The sequence below is a fragment of the Terrapene carolina genome, unplaced genomic scaffold, assembly GCF_002925995.2.
Source record: "Terrapene carolina triunguis isolate 2854851 unplaced genomic scaffold, T_m_triunguis-2.0 Scaffold199, whole genome shotgun sequence".
NCBI classification, from domain to species: Eukaryota; Metazoa; Chordata; order Testudines; family Emydidae; genus Terrapene; species Terrapene triunguis.
In genome coordinates, this window is record NW_020664550.1 from 584,482 (window position 1) to 604,316 (window position 19,835).

The 19,835-nt window shown below is 46.2% G+C and overlaps 1 protein-coding gene across 2 annotated transcripts in view; it reads right to left on the reverse strand.

The window, feature by feature from the left end:
• Nucleotides 1-1,624: 1,624 nt before the first annotated feature.
• LOC112118394 (inhibitor of nuclear factor kappa-B kinase subunit epsilon) overlaps nt 1,625-19,835 on the reverse strand; it is a 33,941-nt gene continuing 15,730 nt past the window's right edge. The window contains exons 10-21 of one of the 2 annotated variants that reach the window (XM_026655259.1): nt 19,384-19,448; nt 19,198-19,289; nt 18,160-18,261; nt 15,776-15,851; nt 15,553-15,662; nt 12,439-12,515; nt 12,187-12,226; nt 11,093-11,194; nt 6,337-6,433; nt 5,225-5,337; nt 3,619-3,690; nt 1,625-2,274 (exon numbers count right to left, since the gene is read on the reverse strand). In XM_026655259.1, the coding sequence (XP_026511044.1) occupies nt 2,241-2,274; nt 3,619-3,690; nt 5,225-5,337; nt 6,337-6,433; nt 11,093-11,194; nt 12,187-12,226; nt 12,439-12,515; nt 15,553-15,662; nt 15,776-15,851; nt 18,160-18,261; nt 19,198-19,289; nt 19,384-19,448 (980 nt within the window). In that variant the 3' untranslated portion in view covers nt 1,625-2,240. Of the gene's footprint in view, nt 2,275-3,618; nt 3,691-5,214; nt 5,338-6,336; nt 6,434-11,092; nt 11,195-12,186; nt 12,227-12,438; nt 12,516-15,552; nt 15,663-15,775; nt 15,852-18,159; nt 18,262-19,197; nt 19,290-19,383; nt 19,449-19,835 lie in introns of those variants that run through there. The other variant, XM_026655260.1, reaches the window with a different exon arrangement.

The window sequence follows — 19,835 nt, forward strand, 5'->3', positions numbered from 1 at the left end:
AGGTGGATTTATCTTCAAAACCATGCCTGAAAATTATGGCTTGGATCCTGCACTCTGGCACATGCAGGCAGACCCCTGTGCCCAGGCAGAATCCCACTGAAGAACATGGAGTTTGGCCAAGCAGGATGGGGGCCTGTGCATGTATCACAAACAAGGACACCTTTGCATCCACTGTCAAAGCGTATTATCTCCCTAATGAAAGCTAACAAAACGCTTTCCTGGAACGCTGCAGTCAGATTTACTGGGAGTCTGGGACTGTCCAGATCTGCAAACTCCAGACACACAATTCTGCATGTTGGAGCAGAGGCTTTATAAATAGCCCTAGGAATCATTTCTGTAACAAAACACCATTTCTGTAACCATTTTATTCCATTATCACGTGGACGTTAACAGACACCACAGACATGACCAAGCAAACGAGTTCCATTTACAAGTTGTTCTCCAAACAAACCAGACCATTCCTGTGTTTACATTTGGTTTGCATTAAAGAGACGCCTTCTCTGCATCAAATACACTGTCAGATCCAGATCAACTGTACCACCAAATACGCTTGGATCACTGATTATTTGGGTAATCAGAGTCAAGGGACAGGGAGACAAGAGGGTACCAGGGCAGTGTATTAGAAAAGAAGGTTTGGAGAGCGAAGCATTCGGGTAGTCAGTGTTCTGCTATTACATACATGGGACCTAGATACACGCGCACAGCTCTCATTAACTCTAGTGGCGGTTAAAAGCGGAGATTCAAGAAAGAAGAGATTCTTGATTGAAAACAAGATTGAAATTCATAGGGCCAGATCATGAAGCTGGTGTAGATCAGTGAAGCTCCAATGGAGACACCAGCTGAGAATCTGGCCCATATTGTCAAGGAATGATAACACTTAGTGAGTATTGAAATTATTCCAGAAAGTTATTTTTATACCATCTGTTTCATGTGTATAGCTTTCTGTGAATAAATGTTCAACGGCGCCTAAGTGATTTAGGAACCAAAGCCCAGTTGTCAAGAGTGACTCGGGCACTTAAGAGCTTGAATTTCCATTAATTTTCAATAAGATTCAGGCTCCTAAGTGCCCAAGTCCCTTTTGAAAATATAATTTAGGTCTCAAGTCACTTTTGAACGTTTTTCACTAGGTCCCTTATGGGAAGCCAATTTAACAAATTTAAATTAAATCGCCAATAAGCCAATCGGACCAGCGTTCTCTGGAATAATTCAGCATTTCACAGCTAGATCAGCTGTCCGCTTGACATTGACTTCCACGGCTCATCCCAAAACAAAAATCACCCTCTCCCACTTGTAAAGATGCGTTTGGATGCAGCCCATGGATGTCACGTTCAAGGATTTTACACAATATCTTTAATATGGAATTACTCAGGGAGTGTGTGCGCGCATGTGCATATAAGTACAGAGTTCATGTATCGCTCTGGAAACAGACCTACAAGACACGGCAACCGAAGCTTCCGATTGTTTCATATTCTTATGGCCATCGGTAATCAGAACATATGTGACTTAGGTGGAGAGGAAGTGACAGAACACAACCAGATGGTCCAGTCTCCAGCACACAGTTGACAACAGCTATACTCCAAAGCGAAGCTCTTCGAAGATTTGGTGCTGTTGATTTCTGCATTGCCCATATTCCACCTTCTCCCAGTTGGAAGTGGGAATATTTCCATACTGGAACAGATCTTTGGTCCATTGAGTCCACTATCCTTCCTGCACACGGCTCACACTGGAAAGGACCCGTGATGATCAAAATTGACAAGGATAAAGAACCCAGGAGATCATGCAATGGAAAAATCATCTTTATGCTGGAGTCACAAATTACAGAGACTTCTGCTTGTATTCCATGGGTGGGAGAGATGTAAAGTGGCTTAAAGATGCTGATTTAATCTAACCCATTTCATCTAACAGAGCATGGCCTCCTTGATACAGGATGAAGTCAGCAATTCGATGGGAACAAGAAAGAAATGTAAAATACTGGAAACAATCCATTTTGTCAAAGGAAACCCAAACAGGGTAACATCTGAACAACATTAGGGACACTGCCAGTATTCAAGCACTTGAGGTTTGCAGCCCAGGTAAGGCTAATGCTGGTGAACTGTGCCAAAGTGCTGGAGCAGAGAGGTAGGACAAGGTGATGTCTTTGAGCTAAAGTTCTCCATTGATCTTGACCCAAAGTGCGAGATATAATTTAAAAACAAAAAACAAAACACTATTTCATCAGCTCCAAATCCATCACATCTCCCTCAAACATCTGGAGCGGACGCAACCCCACTTAACCTGTGGGAACAAAAATCAAAAGGTTTATACTAGAGAAGGACACAGCAACCTTCTTGGATTCATACACTCCTGAACTCTGGGGTGGAATTTGGATGTGGATCCAAACTTTTGCAGCTTGTTCCCACATCTCCTGAAATAAGCCATTCGTTCCGAAACACACCTGCTCTTTTCTTCTTCATTCACAGCCAGCACTATGGTGCTAATGTAGTTAATGTCTCTAAAAGCAGGCAGGGATGCAAACACGGAGGTACAAAATAGAATTTTTCTCCCTCTAAATTCTAGCCTGAAACATATTGACATTTTGATTCTTATTATTCAGAAGGATTCATGGTAACTGAGGTGGTGTTGTCTAGGGAGCAGGTGGTGAGTCTCCTGGGTTTTATTTCTGTCTCTGCCACTGACTTGCTGTGTGAGCCTAAGCAAATCACTTAACCCTTCTCTGCCTCAGGTTTCTCTATCTGTAAGCAGAGATGTATTTAATGTTGTTAAATCACTTTGTGATCCTGAGTCCCAAAGACCAGGAGAAGTGCCAGATGTTCTTATTAGTAGTAGGAGGCGGATCTTACACTTAGCAAATGAGTTTGTAAAGAATTTCTGGATGAAACACTAAGGGTACGTCTATACTTACCTGCTGGTTCGGCGGCAAGCAATCGAACTTCTGGGTTCGATTTATCGCGTCTTGTCTGGACGTGATAAATCGAACCCAGAAGTGCTCGCCGTCGACTCCGGTACTCCTGCTTGGCGAGAGGAGTACGCGGAGTCAACGGGGGAGCCTGCCTGCCGCGTCTGGACCGCGGTAAGTTCAAACTAAGGTACGTCGACTTCAGCTACGTTATTCACGTAGCTGAAGTTGCGTATCTTAGTTCGAATTGGGGGGTTAGTGTAGACCAGCCCTTTGTGCGTACAGGAAACACTTCAACCGTCACTGGAATACAGCCACTTCTGGGGTGGGAAAACAGCAACTGTCGAACAGTGCAGAGCAACAAAGGAAGAATGTCTGAAATGGCAGGGTGAAACGTAGGTAGGCATTCACATAAGCTAAGGTCAGGCATAACTTCAAAGGCAAATAAACTCTTCAGAAATTCTAGGTCAGGAGGTAAATTTAGTATAGTCCTAATATCACTGTGAGAAATGGCTCAGTTGGCTGGCATAACTTTGTTGTAGACCTTATATTCCTTTATCTCATTACAGTACCAATGATCAACACTATTCCCCTGGTCAAATTCATATCTGAACCATCCCACGCTCCTCCCAGGCAGCAGGTTAAGCTCTATCTAGACATTAGAGGCGGCAAGTAAACGCTCAGCTGAGTAGCTTTGCTGCACACAGAGCACACTCTCTTACCGCTCAATGATGCTGTTGTTGCTCTGGAGGTCATTCGCTACCAGTTTCATTTGCTCTCGAAGTTCCTTCATTCTGACAAAGACACAAACAAGCCTCTTAACTCACATGCTGTTTTGCTAGTGGGAGAGTTTCCTGCAGAAGGAAAGTGGAAGTCCTCTTCTCTTCAGCAAGTCCTTACCCTCAGGTAGGAGAACAGTGTGTGCAAAAGTAAATGGCTTAACATAGCAAAGAACACAAGAGAAACGTTCCCCAGCAGGAGGTATAAGTAGGGCCCTATGAAATTCATGGCCAGGAAAAACGCATCATGGACCGTGAAATCTGGTCTTGTATGCTTTTACCCTATACTATAGAGATGTCACGAGGGAGACCAGCATTTCTCAAACTGGGGGTCCTGACCCAAAAGAAGTTTGCGGGGGGTTGCAAGGTTATTTTAGGGGGGTTGCGGTATTGCCACCCTTACTTCTGAGCTGCCTTCAGAGCTGGGCAGCTGGAGAGGGGCGGCTGTTGGCCAAGCGGCCAGCTCTGAAGGCAGCACCCCGCCAGCAGCAGCGCAGCAGTAAGAGTGGCAATACCATACCATGCCATCCTTCCTTCTGTGCTGCTGCTGGCGGTGGTTCTGCTTCAGAGCTGGGCTCCCGACCAGCAGTCGCTGCTCTCCAGCCACCCAGCTCTGAAGGCAGCGCCAGCAGCAGTGCAGAAGTAAGGGTAGCAGTTCCACCCCCCCCCCGTACAATAACCTTGCGACCCCCCTCCCCACAACTCCTTTTTGGGTCAGGCCCCCTACAATTACAGCACTGTGAAATTTCAGATTTAAATATCTGAAATCACGACATTTACGATTTTGAAAGTCGTATGGCCGTGAAATTGACCAAAATGGGCCTTGAATTTGGTAGGGCCCAAGGTATAAGGCAGTCCTGTGAGTACCAAGCACAGAGCTCCCCTGCTCAGACACTCCCCCATTCTGAGTAGCAAGTAGCTATTCTGGAGTTTCCTGCATTGCTTCTGAGAGCCCAACTTGGCCTACAGTCCCCTCCTCCCTCAACCCCTGTGCACCTGTGGGAGGGCTAGAAAGCCGGTTAACACTATCTGCTAGAGAACAAACAAGGTCTCCCTGCTCCTTCAAGTTCTCAAGCCTGCTCTGTTCTGATACCCACACCTAAAATCACCACCACCACCACACTTCATATTAAGGTTCCTTTTACGAACAGTTCACAAAGGGTTAACAGCGGTCTGAATGCACGGTTTATCAATTGTTGTAGAGTCCAACAGGCTGCTGACAGCCACAGCTTATACCCCTCTATAAAGTCTTCTCCTGATGGACGCCAAACCACTTATAAACACATAATGTCTAACATGATATTTGTTAACCCCTCAAACCGTTTATTAATGGAACCTTAATATAAAGAGGGACCATGAACTCTCACATGGCTGGTAGTGGTCCCTAGCCCAAGCCCAAACCAACCATAGCTTGGCTCTGGGGAAGTTTATGATTCAGGCCTATTCCTAGGCATAAGGGAACTCGTAATGGTGCACACAGCTTGGGTCCTTCTCATTGGTTCTGGACATGTTCCAGCTCCCTTCTCTCCTGTCACCCACCTGGACTCACCTAAGTACCATCTCCTGATCGACTAGATTCATGTAAATTGGTGGGGGTGCAGAAGAGACCTGGGCCAAATTTGGTTTCTCCCGCAGGATTCTCTGAGGTAATCTGTCCAAAGCCTGTGAAGGAGAAGGAAACTTTACAGCCTGCAAATGACATGCTATTTCCTATATTTAACTCTAGCATCTTTGATGCTTAGAGGTTTTAATAGCAAGGGGGTTTTAAACGCGGAAGTAGAGTGATGTGCAGATAACCAGGGCCATCACATAAACCTCTCCAGGGAAAGCAAAATAAAAATAGCAGATGGACCAGGGCACCTGTTATGTGTCTACATCATAAAGTACCAGAGAATGCATCCTAAAAACCACTAGGCAGCTCATCATGTTTATAACTGTTGCCACTTCCAGTTTATTACAGTCTAAAGTAACTACCGCTAGGCCGCTATTCACTTGAAGGAGGGGTGTTCATTGTTTCCTGTCCACTGGGCACCCAGGACCTGCCATTACATAACCTGTTCAGTTAAGAGATCAACACATCATACTCGACCATTAGTTACACAGAAATTTGGCAGGGTGTTAATGAAAGTCTCAATGAGGCAAAAAACCACAAGAGTCAGAAGAAGTGTCACCCTCGTGAGATTACAGATTGTATGTTGTAGCGTATAGGATACGGGCCCAGCACCTATACTCACTGGGATAATAACTTGTTAGCAGCGACTTAATTTGCTGCTAATTTTTTTTTTTTTTTTAAGACGTGTGAGCGTGTTGCAGACTAGTAGTCTGAACACAGGATTAGGAGCCAGGAATGAGTGCATTCTAACCCCACCGCTGACACCAACTCACTGTGTAACTTTGGGCAAGTCACTTGGGATCAAATTTTCAAAAGCACTTAAGTGCCACAAGAGCCAAGGTCCCATTGACTTTTTGAAAGTGTTACCCACTTCACCTTGCTCTTCTGCAGGTTTTCCCCACCTATAAAATGAAGACTACTTAGTATCACAGGGGATTTGTGAGCACTTTGAAATTTACAAGTGCAAGATACTAGTTTGATTTTAAAAAAAAATCCACATTGTAGTATCCATCTTCTGAGCAGAGAGGGTTTTAGAATAAACACAGTACATTATGGAGGCACTCCTGGCATCCCATCATCTCCACATTACAAGCGGCTATAGAGTTGCTGAGTTTCTTCAAATGCTCTCTCATCTCCCAAACGTCCCTATTGAGAAAAAACAAACAAAACAAACAAAAACTCCAGTCAAATATTTGGTAAGAATGAGAACTTTGATTTTTTTCCCCCCTTCTGAAAACCATGTTGGATTTGGGTTAAAATCCTACAGGAAAGCAGATGAATGGCTCTTGGTGTCACACCCATGTTATAATTACAGTCGTGCCTCTATTGTTCTTAGGCAAGGCTGTCCAAAGAGCACTAGCAGTAAACGAATGGGGAAAATGTACCCTGTGTGGAGGGTGCACACACCCGGTGCCAAAATTCACTCTAAAAGGCTATTTAAATTTGTAATTAACAATGGCTGTTCTCCTTTCTCTGTGCCTCATCCAGTAGAAAGACTCCCTTTGTCTTCAATGGGCTTTAGATCAGGCCCTATGTGCTTAATTCCCACATAGACAATAATAAAGAAAAATAGGCATTGCCTAAAAGTAACGACTGCACTTCTGTAGCATGCACGAGTCTCCAAGCAATACACTAAACCTTACTATGGGGAGGTCAACATTACAGCTGAGGAATCCAAACACAGAGAAGCGAAGTGACTTGCCTGAAGTCACACAGCACATCGGTGGCTGAGCTGGGAATAGCACCTTAGGGTGTGTCTACACTGCACATTAAACCAGGGCTCTGACTCAGGTTTGAGCCCAAGCCCTGCTTCCGTCCACACACAGATGAGTCTGACTTGGGTCAGCAAGCACTTATGACCTGGGTCCTAGGACCCTACTAGGGGGGTGGGTCAGAGCCAGAGTCCTACCATGACTTGGGTTCAAGCCCTGTCATTTTGCAATGTGGACTCCAGTCAAGCTGCAAACCCAAGTCAGAAGGGCTGTGTAGTGCGCTATGGAGGCATCAGCACAGCTGTGAGACCCAGCTCCAGCGACTGTAAACCCAGGTTAACAATGCAGTGTAGATGCTCAAACACAGGCTTGGAAACACCTAGTGTACAAGCCTGGGTTCCACAGACCCAGTTTCATGAGGCAGTATAGACATACCCTTAGGCCTGGTCCACACTAACCCCCCACTTCGGACTAAGGTACGCAAATTCAGCTACGTTAATAACGTAGCTGAATTCGAAGTACCTTAGTCCGAACTTACCGCGGGTCCAGACGCTGCAGGCAGGCTCCCCCGTCAATGCCGCGTACTCCTCTCGCCGAGCTGGAGTACCGGCGTCGACGGCGAGCACTTCCGGGATCGATCCAGGATCGATTTATCGCGTATAGACAAGACGCGATAAATCGATCCCAGAAGATTGATTGCCTGCCGCCGAACCAGGAAGTAAGTGTAGACGTATCCTAAAAAGTCCTGATTTCTGGGTCCCTATTTTAGGGCCAAATATAGCTTACCCTATTCCTGTATTATTAGTAGCAGTTTTATGGTAAGGCGTAGAGGCCCCAGTCAAGGATCAGAGTTCTGTGACGCTAGGCACTGTGCAGACAAGAAATTAGACCAGTCCCTGCCCCAAAGAGCTCAGATCACTCCCAGTCAGTGGGATCACTTGTTTGATCAGAACAATTAGCATTGAGTCACGAGACCCTCTCCAATGGAGCCGTCACACATCTGGGGTGGACAGAGCTCAATATTTGGTCAGAGCAACAGCTGCCACATGCAGATTACCAACAGCATCACTGGTGTGTTTCAGACCAAGAACCTGTCTACAATCTTGGGGGGACTCACCCTGTTGCCCCCTGTGCTATGTGCCTGAGTGCAAAGGTGCCTCCCAGTGGACAGACGTGACGCAGATGAAACCCTCATCATTCTGGAAAGAGGTTGTACGTTTGTTTTGGCTTTATTTTTGTTCTTTGAAAGTCAACAGTGCAATCCCCAGAAAAGACCCATCACACCACAGAACCCAACCCACTAAACAAGGACAAATCCAAAACAAGCCCATTAGAAATGAAGTGAAAGTAAAAAACCAACTCTGACCTCAAACTATAGAAATCAACCAGGAGAGAAAAGGAAAACAAGAGAAATCTTAAAACAAAAGCAAAAAAACAAAAAAAACCCACTGCTCCCACGCAAATCCCACTTAAATCTAAATGAGACTAACATGTTGCAAAGGCCTCATGCTGTCCCCTCTGCAAAGGGGTGAAGATCATCCTCAGAGAAAAAACTCCCACTGAAGTCAACAAGAGATTTAACTGCACAGGGAATGGGGACTCCAGGATTGCATCTACTATGATGTTCGAGAACTCCTTCCCCTACCACTGAAATGCAGCCACTTTTGGGGTACGGGATTGCAGCTAGTCAGAACTGCTGCACAGGATTAGAAAAGGGTAGGGGAGGAGGGCACCTCAAGAGGTTGTCTAATCCAGTGGTTCTCAACCAGGGGTACGTGTACCAGTGGGGGTACACAGAGATCTTCCTGGGGTACATCAGCTCATCTAGATATTTGCCTAGTTTTACAACAGGCTACGTAAAAAGCACTAGTGAAGTCGGTACAAACTAAAATTTCATACAGACCATGACTTGTTTATACTGCTCTATGTAATATACACTGAAATGTAAGTACAATATTTATACTCCAATTGATTTATTTTATAATTATATGGTAGCAATGAGAAAATAAGCCATTTTTCAGTACTAGTGGCCGTTACACTTTTGTATTTTTATGTCTGATTTTTGTAAGCAACTAGTTAAGTGAGGTGAAACTCGGGGGTACGCAAGGCAAATCAAACTCCTGAAAGGGGTACAATAGTCTGGAAAGGTTGAGAGCCACTGTTCTAGTCGGTTTCTCCAAGGAGGTACTGTGTGCATCCTGCCCAACAGTGTGGGGGGAAGAAAGAAAATGGTAGCCAAGGACACCAAGGCAGATGCTTGCTCCTGAAGAAGATGTCCTAGGGCTTTTTGAGATCCACCTACAGGAGGTTTGAGCTTCACTACCAGGCTTGTCCTAAAAGTTCCCCCACACAGTAAATCTCACTGAACTCGATTCCACCTCAAACAGAGGGGCCAAACCACAAGCAAGCTCTAATGCTAACGGTTAGAGAAAATCATTCCCACCCACACCTAAAGCCTTGGGGAGAAGATGCTCCACTTTAAAAGCAACTTTGCAATAAAAACCCAACCTCGGCAACAGCCACAGCTAAGTAACTCCACTTTTTTTTTGCTGTGGTAAGTCACTGTGCAGCACTCAATCACCACAGGGCAATTTGCTCTTTGCTGTATTCCCCAAACGCCATTTAACATAAAATCATGCTTTGTAAGTGGCGCTCTCTGTCTTAATAGCAGCCTCCTTGTAGTACACGGAACCCTCCCGTTGAGTGAACAAAGAAATCAGCCACTTGAAGGGAAGCTGAGGCAGTTTGGCACTGGGAGGGATGGTCGGCTGGATTTTTTATTTTAAAATGCTGCCATGTGCGTGTTCCCCAATACAGAGGTGTGAGGGGACAGTCAGGGAAATCACCCCCTTTTCTCTGCTCCCTCAACTCTGACTGGTCAGCATTTACCCAGCCAGGGAATTAATTTTCTCCTCCTCTTACCCACTTGTAACTTTTTCCTGTGCTCTGGGTTATTACTTAGACCCTGGTCAGCCAATTGGACAGAGCACTGGACTGGAACTCTGGAGGCCTGGGTTCTGTTTCTGATTCTGCCTCTGCCACTGCCCTGCTGGCTGACCTTGGGCAAGCCACTTAACCGTTCCCAGGCCTCAGTTTCGCCATCTGTAAAATGAGTATAGCGATATTGCCCTCCTTTGTAAATGTGCTTTGAAACCTACTGATGAAAAATGCTACATAAAAGAGCTGGGTATTTATTATTACCCTGTAACGACTTACACACATGCTTAAGGCCTATTGACACCATAAATAGCCCCACTGATGTTACCTAGGGCCCTAGACTGTAAGCTCTTTCCGACAGGAAACAGGCTGTTATGTGAACGTACAGCACCTAACACAATGAAGCTCCGATCCCTGACTGGGGCCTCTAGGTGCTACTACAATACAAATTAGCATAATAAAACATAGGCAATAGATTAGAACTAGAGGTGGATCCTCAAACCCCAGGATCCAAACTCCAGAGAGAAGCTTTGTCAGCCAAACCCAGACCCTGCATCCAAGCAATCCAAAAGTTGGGGGGTCAAAATCTGAATCTAAATTCAGTCTTTCCCAGGGTTCAGGTTCTTTGGATTCAGACCATCACAGAAATAGATACAGGCTAGAACATGGATCCAGGATTCAGACTTGGGCTTGTCTCCGAATTACATCCGTCCACACTATTAGGAACATCACTGGCAGGGCCTCTCCGCCATGCTTCTTAATAAGCTCTTCTACAGAGCAACGGCTGAGCAATTCTTGGCACAGGATAAAAACACAAGACAGGCAGTAGCAGCCCTAGAGGATTTCTTACTAGCTTTGTGACTTATTACGATTTCCTCCCCAACCCCAACGGGAGGTACTAGTAATATATCTTGAACCAAGCCCCACCATTAGCGTAATGTTCGGAGACCTTTAGGAGCTATGAGAGGTTCTCGGAGGAATGACTACATATTAGTGTTCACAGGAATCACAGCCCCTGCACCATGGTGATCCCAACCCACGACTATGAACACAGAGGCTGCTCCCAAAGTACCAGCTCTGCTTACATGGAAAACTAGAACCCGGATACCTGGTGTAACACACAGGACACAGGTGAAGAAGAGAGCACGGCCATTACCTCGTTATGTTCCCATGGATGGCCAGCATAGCTTGATATTTCTGTACGCAGTTCTCCTGGAAAATTGACAAGACCTTTTTGGCCAAATGCCCTAAATTCATCCTGAAAAGATTGGGGGAGAGGAAAAAGAAAATGAGTATTATTTGGGTGGGATTCAGTACCATCGCTGAAGTAACATGAGTGCTGAGATGGTCTCCAGAAAGGAAAGGTGGGCGGGGGCGCTGCACTTTCTGAAGGCAAGGCAAATTCTGCTGTGGTGTAAAAACAAGTCTCAGGCAAAAATTTGTAGGGAGACTCTCTTTAATGGGAGATTTTCCAAAAGCATCTAAGAGATTTAGGAGCACAAGTCCCACTGAAAGCTATTAGGACGTTTGCTCCTAAATCCCACAGGTGCTTTTGAAAAGTCTCCACCTTCAAGTTTAATGAGACAGTCCACAGTAACATTAGATCTGATAAAATATATAGGGGGAATAAACTCTGTTGTGTCAGGTGAGCATTTAAGCATGTGATTAACGTTTTGCATCTGTTTAAGTCCCATTGGCTTTGGTTGGGTTTGGGGGAGATTTTAAAAAGAACAAGTGCCATTTAGATACCTAATTCCCACCGAAAGTTAAGCGTGTGGCTTAATTGCTTTCCTGAACAGGGGTCTTCACGCATAAGCCAGCCACTAATTGCTGGCGGGCAGTAACCTGCAGGCAGGTTGTCTCATCATTCTCCATGACTATTCGTTTTAATTTGTAATGTGATAGTGCCTCAAGGCACCAGTCACGGATTGAGCCATTTTGCGCTAGGTGCTGTATACACATAATGAAGAGACAGTCTCTGCCCCAAAGATCTTACAGGGTACATATATTTACACTATGGGGTTTCTTGCACTTTCTCCTAAAGCAGTTTGTAGTTCGGCTGGGAGGAAAGGGCTGGAATCGATAAACTGATTGACATGGAAGTCATTTACAGGCCAGACATTCTTAGCATTAATAATCTGAGAACGTTTTGAGTCTCCTCAAAAGGCAACCAGAAATGTCAGACATTGAACGGCCCAGTTAACTATGGCCAGGCATTCAAGACCCTGGAACAATGGGTTATTTACTTACTTATCCAGCTTGTGTATTTGTTCCTCATTGTAGGCTAGCCCTAGAAAAGAGAAAGATACTTATTGGTCATGTGCCGGGAAAGAACACTGGGACCTTCCACATTCATACAGACTGATAAATGTACCTACATATACTCACAGCTGCTACACTATAGCAAGAGACCTCTTGAGGAAAAAACTACAGCTGAAATTTTCTAACGGTGTTCAAGTCAATGGTAGTTGGGTGCCTAACTCACCAACTTCAGCTACTTACGCGGACTCATCCGGGTCTTCTTGAATTGCTTGTATATGAGCTGCATCTTCTCGAGGCAGCACTCCATCTGCCGGATGCTGTGGAACCAGGACATGAGATGCGTTTTCTTTCCATCCAAATGTTCAATTAAACCTCGTTTCAGAGGAGGAGCTGGGTCTGCAGCAACCCATTTCCCTGTGAGTCGCACAGAGCGCAAAGCGGAGGCTGTGCCCCCAAGTGGATAGAGCCCTGGACTGGGATTCAGGATAACTAGGGTTCTCTTCCCAGTTCTGCCACTGGCCTGCCGCATGACCCTGGGCACGTCCCCTCTCTATGCCTCAGTTTCGCCCTCTGTAAAATGGGGATAATTATACTGATCTCCTTTGTAAAGCCCTTTGAGGTTGACAAATGGAAAGCTCTACACACGGACTTTGAAATCTAGGTGGCTAAGACCAGCCCTGAGGCCTTCACTTGTCTCCTCACACAACGAACCACCAACTCCCTCCTTGTTAGTACTGCTACTAGCCTTTACATCGGGGTGCCCAGGCATCTCACTAGACTTAAGCGGAGACATTCAAGATGTTAAGAAGGCTGCATCGACACTGAGCCTTGTGTGAAGTCTCCCAGCATTGCATCAGCTGCAGGCATGGCTCCCCCAGCAGAAGCCCTTGCATAGAAAGAGCGCAAGCAGGTGCTTTTACCGCCGTGTTGTTTAGCCCTGCTCCGAGTGGGGTTAGACGACACACTGGTTAAGATACCAGTGTCCAGTCCACACCAAGGCTCCCACTGTTGCTAACAGAGGTGGGATGCACAAGTGGGAGATTTTAACTAAAAGCTCAGTGCAGGAAAGGCTCAAAAGAGCTTAAACCCCATCTCCCTCTGCGGCAGCCAGCCAGGAATTCATCAGCGAGCAAGGCCTGGCCAAAGAAGGCTGTCCTGCAACTCTTCCCACAGGAGACCAGGATCATGCAAATTCATCCTTAACACACACCTGTTATTGTGGTTGGTTGGTTCCAGTAGCGCCTGCAATGTTCGAGGCATTTTCCAAGCAGAAAAGCAGCACAGTCCGTGCTCCCAGGGCCGCCCAGAGGATTCAGGGGGCCTGAGGCAAAGCAATTTCGAGGGCCCCTTCCATAAAAAAAGCTGCAATACTATATTCTCGTGGGGGCCCCTGTGGGGCCTGGGGCAAATTGCCCCACTTGCCCCCCCCCCCCCGGGTGGCCCTGCCTGCTCCAAAAGAGATTTCCCAATGGTGCCTATTGCAAGCTTCTTCTCCCGCACCCTCAGCTTGTATTAGCCCAGGGATTGTGATGGTGGGTAGCGGGACGGAGAGGAACATAGCTCTGCCACCTCTGCTCATAGCAGATGGGTGCTGCCCCTTCCCTCCCAGGCTTGGGGAGAGTAGCTCCCACTCCTATTAGCTCAGCTGGTGCAGTGAGAACTCCCCTCCTGTTTCAATCTACTTTAACCCCTACGTATTGCACCTCTGAAATATTGTGCTTGTGCCAGGAGCAGGCTGCAAGCTCCCTGGAGCAGGGCCTGGGCATTTTTCATGGGTCCACTCCTCGGGCATTCAAATAAAAACAGAGCTGGCCGGTGTGGCATGTCATGGGTGGGGAGGCACTTAAACACCCTTGAGCTAAAGGGGAAATTGGGAGCCCACCAAGAAAACCTCAAACTGAGTCACAGAAGTGGGTGTATTTAGGAGCTGGTGCCCGAGACCACATTCTGCTTGTCAAACCTTCCCAGAGACTTGCTCTGCCAGCCTCACCTCCACCTACGCTGCCCCTCCCGTCTCCATTTAACCTCACCTTCACCTACTCCTCTGCTCCTTTAGGTTTGGCTTCTGGACAATTACTCCCCTGACACCGCCTTCATTTTCTATAGCTGTCGATTCATTTGCACTGCTCCATTTGCCTGAGGCAACCTCCCCATCTCCTTCCAAAGGGGAGTCTCGTCCCTCCAAACTTCTCCTTCTCACCTAAGCTTATTATCGACATTCACCCATAACGGGCATTGTGACACTTGCCATGATGGACATTATAAAAATAAGCAGCATTCTAAATATAGCTTAGTTTAAACAGCAATGACCTGGAAACACAGAGGCTTCTGAGTGCAATCTCTTCTGGCTCCTGGGGAAAAGCTCAGGATCTGGCTTTATTAATACCATAAGACAGTCCCTAGTACTCTAATCCAGGAAACTGGCATCCTCAACGCAAATGTTAGATAAGAATGATAAAGAGCATCCTTGAGATCAAATGCCACCAGAGACTATAGTACCTAAGTGCATACACATTTATACGCATGTTTCTCTAGAAGCTGGGACTGAATTGTTCTCATAGCAGAAAGTGAAACAAGTTCCAGATAAGTAGCCTGAAATGAAATAATGCTCCCTAGAATCACAGCTGGCCAACGCACATGCACCAAGAACATTACTAGAAGGTTACAGGCAGTATGGTCCAGTAGGTAGGGCCTGGGCCTGGGAGTTGACAGTCAAAGAATCATAGACCCATGGGTTGGAAGGGACCGCAAGAGTCATCTAGTCTAATCCTGCATCTTGGCAGGGGGTTAGTTATGATGTGTGTGACAGTCTTGAGTTCTAATCCCAGTCCTGCCACTGACTCCATTTTCCCACTTATGAAAATGGGGATAATTATTAGAACAGACTAAAAATGGGGGAGGGGGGGAATGCTGAAATATTTGGTGCCAATTTTCCAAAGTTTTCCCATAACAATAATGATATGTTAAGAAAGTGCCTGGAGCTGTATGGATGAAAGGCGCTATAGTATGTCCAAAGTAATATTATTAATGCTAATAATGGTACAGCTATTATTACTTAAATATATAGTGCAAAATAAGGTGCCAAATATTGGCAGTGTACTGGAACTGTATATGCATATATACAGTACACCACTCATATTTGACATAAAATTATCACTATCTTGCACTTAAATGCAAAGTAATATGAATATAAAACGTACTATTAACTGTGTTTGCAAATATTGGTAGTGTACTGTAACTTATACATCAATATATGCACATACTAGAAGTAGGTGTGTACAGCAATATACAGACAGTTGCATATGAAAATATATTAATGTTTTTCAACATTAAACAAAAGCTTATTCTACAAACCTATTTTCATGTGCCTGTTTCCTGTGCTTTACCAACTCAGACAAAAGAGAGTCCAATGTCCCTTTATGTTCGGAGATGCTGTGGGAACATCTGGTGAGGTCTTCAGTGACCTACAGTGGGAAAGAAAAGGTCCAGACCAGGGCTCTCCATTAATCAGAGAAGTTCCACATGGGCTTCTCAGCTCCTTCCCACATAACACCCATAGCTGGAGCTACATACTCACAGTCTGCAGCCTTGTTTTCACCTCAGCCAGATCCTTCAGCTCTGGACTACTGTTGCCTCCAGAAACAGAATCATACCTATTAGACACAGATCAAAGCTTTATTAAACCAGAGGCCGGATTCAGAGGGGCTTTTCCTGCTCTGGGCTAAGAGGGACAGATAACACCTGGGCAAATGAAAACCCTCCTCTTAGGCTGGAAGTTTCAAAGGCATCTAGGAGATTTACAATCACAACTCCCATTGAAATGAATGGGAATCACACCTCTAAATCCCCCTAGGCAGCTCTCTCAGCAATAAAATAACCCAATCCCAAATAAACCATTTTCCACCCCTGAGGTGATAAAACAAAGACGCAAGAGCTAAATGACCAAGGGTAGGCTTGGATTTCACTGGAGCAGCAGTGACAGCAATGGATGTATTTAGTAGGATTGTCTGAGATTTCCCTGTAACTTGGTCTCTGATGGAAGTTCCACTAATGGAGCCTCTTAAATGGAAATAAAAGGCACATCAACATAAGGAGTGCGGTCAGGCTGGAGGCAGCACTCAGCAGAAATGCACTGTAATGGGTCTGAAACCTAGAGATTAGAGACAGAAGACGCACATCCATCCTCCAGAGCGAATGCAGAATTGTTCCTTATAGTAGATTCTACAGGGTTTTGTCCAAAAGGACAGGGATTCCACCCATTCCCTTGGGAGAACAATGTCTCGGTCTGACTGACCTCCCCCTGGGATTTAGGTTAATGCAGTGTAACTCTTAACGCGGTTTTCATTTTACCGAGCAACACGGCTCTTTTTTTCCATTTGCATTCAGCTGAAGATTCCAGCACTGGTGTCTCCTTGAATTTACGCTATGACTTCATCTCTGTGGCTTATATAGGTTTGCCGTACCCTGTAATATTCAATCTGAAAAACCCCAGAGAGCAGCCAGACCACCAGGGACTAAAATCCAAGTTCTTATGAAAGTGGAGACTGATTGGGGGGAGCGGTGGGGAGAAGGGTAACCATTCAGCTCAGACATTCCTGCACATTCCCCACGTACAAGGATTGCAGGAACATAACACTCACCAGCAACCCAGTTTACTCACAAGTCTCTTTCTCCACTGCCCCAATCATCTGGAGCACAATACCTACAGATAACCAGCAAGGGCTCCTGACAAGTTCCTCCTGCACAGAGCATTGCCTTGGTCACTTTACTTCAGGAATAAAAGTAATATCAAGGTCTTGTATAGCACTTTTTAATCAGTAGATCTCAACGCGTTTTATAATGGAGACCAGTGTCATTAGTTACTTTTTACAGATGGGGAAACTGAGGGAGAGAGCGAGGAAATGACTTGCGCAAGGTCACCAAAGGGCAGGAGGCAGGAATAGAAGCTGGGTCTCCTGAGTCCCAGCTCAGTGCTCTATCCAATAGGCTGCACTGCCAAGCGCTGCCTCGAGTGGTGAACTAGATCCAGTTCCTAGTGGACTGGTGTCCACCTCACCAAAACTGCCACCATGGGTTGAAGATCTCAGCACAGAGGACAAGGACTGAATGGGCCCTGGAAACAGAATGGGAAAGTGGCTCAGACGGTCAGGGTGAAGGTACTCTACACTGGTGGGGGGAGCAGTGGGATACCGCACTGCTTACTTTCCATGCTGTACCAGCTCTGCGGATAATAAAGGACCTCGGCCTCCTTGGCTGTCAGGGGAATTCTCTGCCTGGTGTTCCCCTCTGGATCCCTTGTTTGCACCTTGTGAGCTACATGCTCTGCCCTTGTTTTTGATTCTGTGTCTCCTGCAGTCAGTTAAGTTCTGGGTTCTGTGGCTGCGCACGTGGCCTTTGCTGTTACCCTGGTGAGTTCTGCTCCCCATCCCAGGATTTAAATAGGCAGCACCAGATTCACCACAGAGACGTTAACGGAGCTCTACACATTTTTCTGTCACGCACGAGAGCAGCAGATGCCTCAATACAGAAGGTGGGAAACCTACATCGTCCCAAGTCTGGAGAAGAGAACATGGCCTTTGGATTTATATTAACCAAGAGTCCTATAACTGACGCCCCAGTCCAGTAGGTGGGGGCCACCAAAGAGGCCTCAGGTGGATTTTTCCAAAGCCCCAGTGTGAGTGAGGAGCACAAATCCCAGTGGCTTGCCGCTAGACTTGTGCTCCTGAGTCATGCAGGAGTTTTGGAAACTTTCCCTCTTAATCCCTAACGTTCTGAGAGCTGCAATAACTTCTCTTCAAGCTCAAGTGACAAGGGCCTGTGCAGAGCCCCTACTGGACCAGCCCACGCGTGGGACAGACATAGCTCAGTGCCATGACCACATGTGCACAGCTGCAGAGCATCCTGCACTGGCGCCTGCATTACCCCTTGCTGCAGAAGTGACAGCAACAAAGCGATACTTACAACACGAAGGCCTTCAGCTCGGTATGCTGCAAGCAGCTCAGCATCGAAACGGCCGCTTCCCTTCTCTCCACAACACGGGAGCACTTGGCTTTCAGGCTCTCACTGCAAAGAGACAGGTTTGTCTGGAATCCTCCAACTCCCCTCACCCAAGGGGTGCAATGCAGCTGAACTTTGAGTGTTTGCCCGTTTGCAAACCCACTTTGCCAGAAGCTGGGAACGAGCGACAGGGGATGGATCACTGTTCTGTTCATTCCCTCTGGGGCACCTGGCATTGGCCACTGTTGGAAGACAGGATACTGGGGTAGATGGCCCTTTGGTCTGACCCAGTAGGACCGTTCTTATGTTCTTAACTTGCTTCCAACCACATCTGCCTCTCCCCACCCCTCAAGCCCCAGCCTTGTGCTTCAGGGTTTCCTTTGGGTGCTTGTAACCATGAACGGTAGAATATACACAGCTCTATCATTTACTCTGATCACCTGATATCGGGGGTCCTATAACATGAGAGAGTTCTTGCTCCAAAGAGCTTAGAGTCTAAACAGGCAAGACACTGTACTATGTGCATTAACACTGCTATATTTGCCACCCTGGCCTGAACCGACCCATCGGTGTCAGACTGTGACGAGTGCTCAGCCACAGTGGGGACAAGGATTCCATCTGGAACACATGCTCTGAATGAAGCCCTCGGGTGTCTCTAATTCACACACATGCACGCACCCTTCTGCAGTTCAGAAGCAGAGAGAATATCCCCAAATTGTTTTATTTTTTTACATCTAACATTACACATGCGCGCGCGCACACACACACACACACACTCTCTCTCTCTCTCAATAGTATTGATCCAAACCACTGCAGCATATGCAGTGACACTGCAGGATTTGGAGCACCGCTGTAGAATACTATTGGGGGATTGTCTGAGCAAGCGATCTGGTTCTCAAACACAAGATATTTCTATCAGCTACACAGAGAGAAAAGAAATCAAACAGTTCCGGCTGTTCTTTACACAGCACCAACAGGGTACACTGGCTGTCATGTACTTACATCACCCAGTAAAGACCTCTCAGAATAAACTCTTGACATTTCAAAAGTGACCGAGAGATCTTCAGTGTCTGGTGAACGGCACTCAGGACACCCTAGAAGGCAAAAGGGCACTGCCAATGACCACTCCTTCACTTGAGTGTGATTTCCAAAGCCTATTTCAATCTTGAGCTGAAATCCCCAACATACCTTTGCCATGCTGCAGTCAGCTAGGACATCAACCTTTGGGACAAACTTTGGAAACTCAAGTGACGCTGAAAACAAAGACATCGTTCAGAGCCCTTTGTGGGTACATTTCCTATATCACCCGCTATACAGAGGGACCTCTGTGCTTCATGTTTGCTTCATTAACAGGGAATCTCTCATGGAGTTGCACTCTTGTGGATCAGCAGTGACATCTAGTGCCCACTTAGGCAAACCACAGGTATTACACCAGATATGGGAGGACATTTTCCAAATCTCACATGTGACTTAGAAGTCCAAGTTCTACTTTCAAAAATGACTTAGGCTTCTAAGTCACATAGGAAATGTTTAAAATTTTACCCTACATCTTGGAAGTTGTACCATCAGCTCCTGTGCACAAAACCCAAGCAGGAATGTAACTGTCTGCCACTCTCATCTCAACCGATGTTTTTTGTACA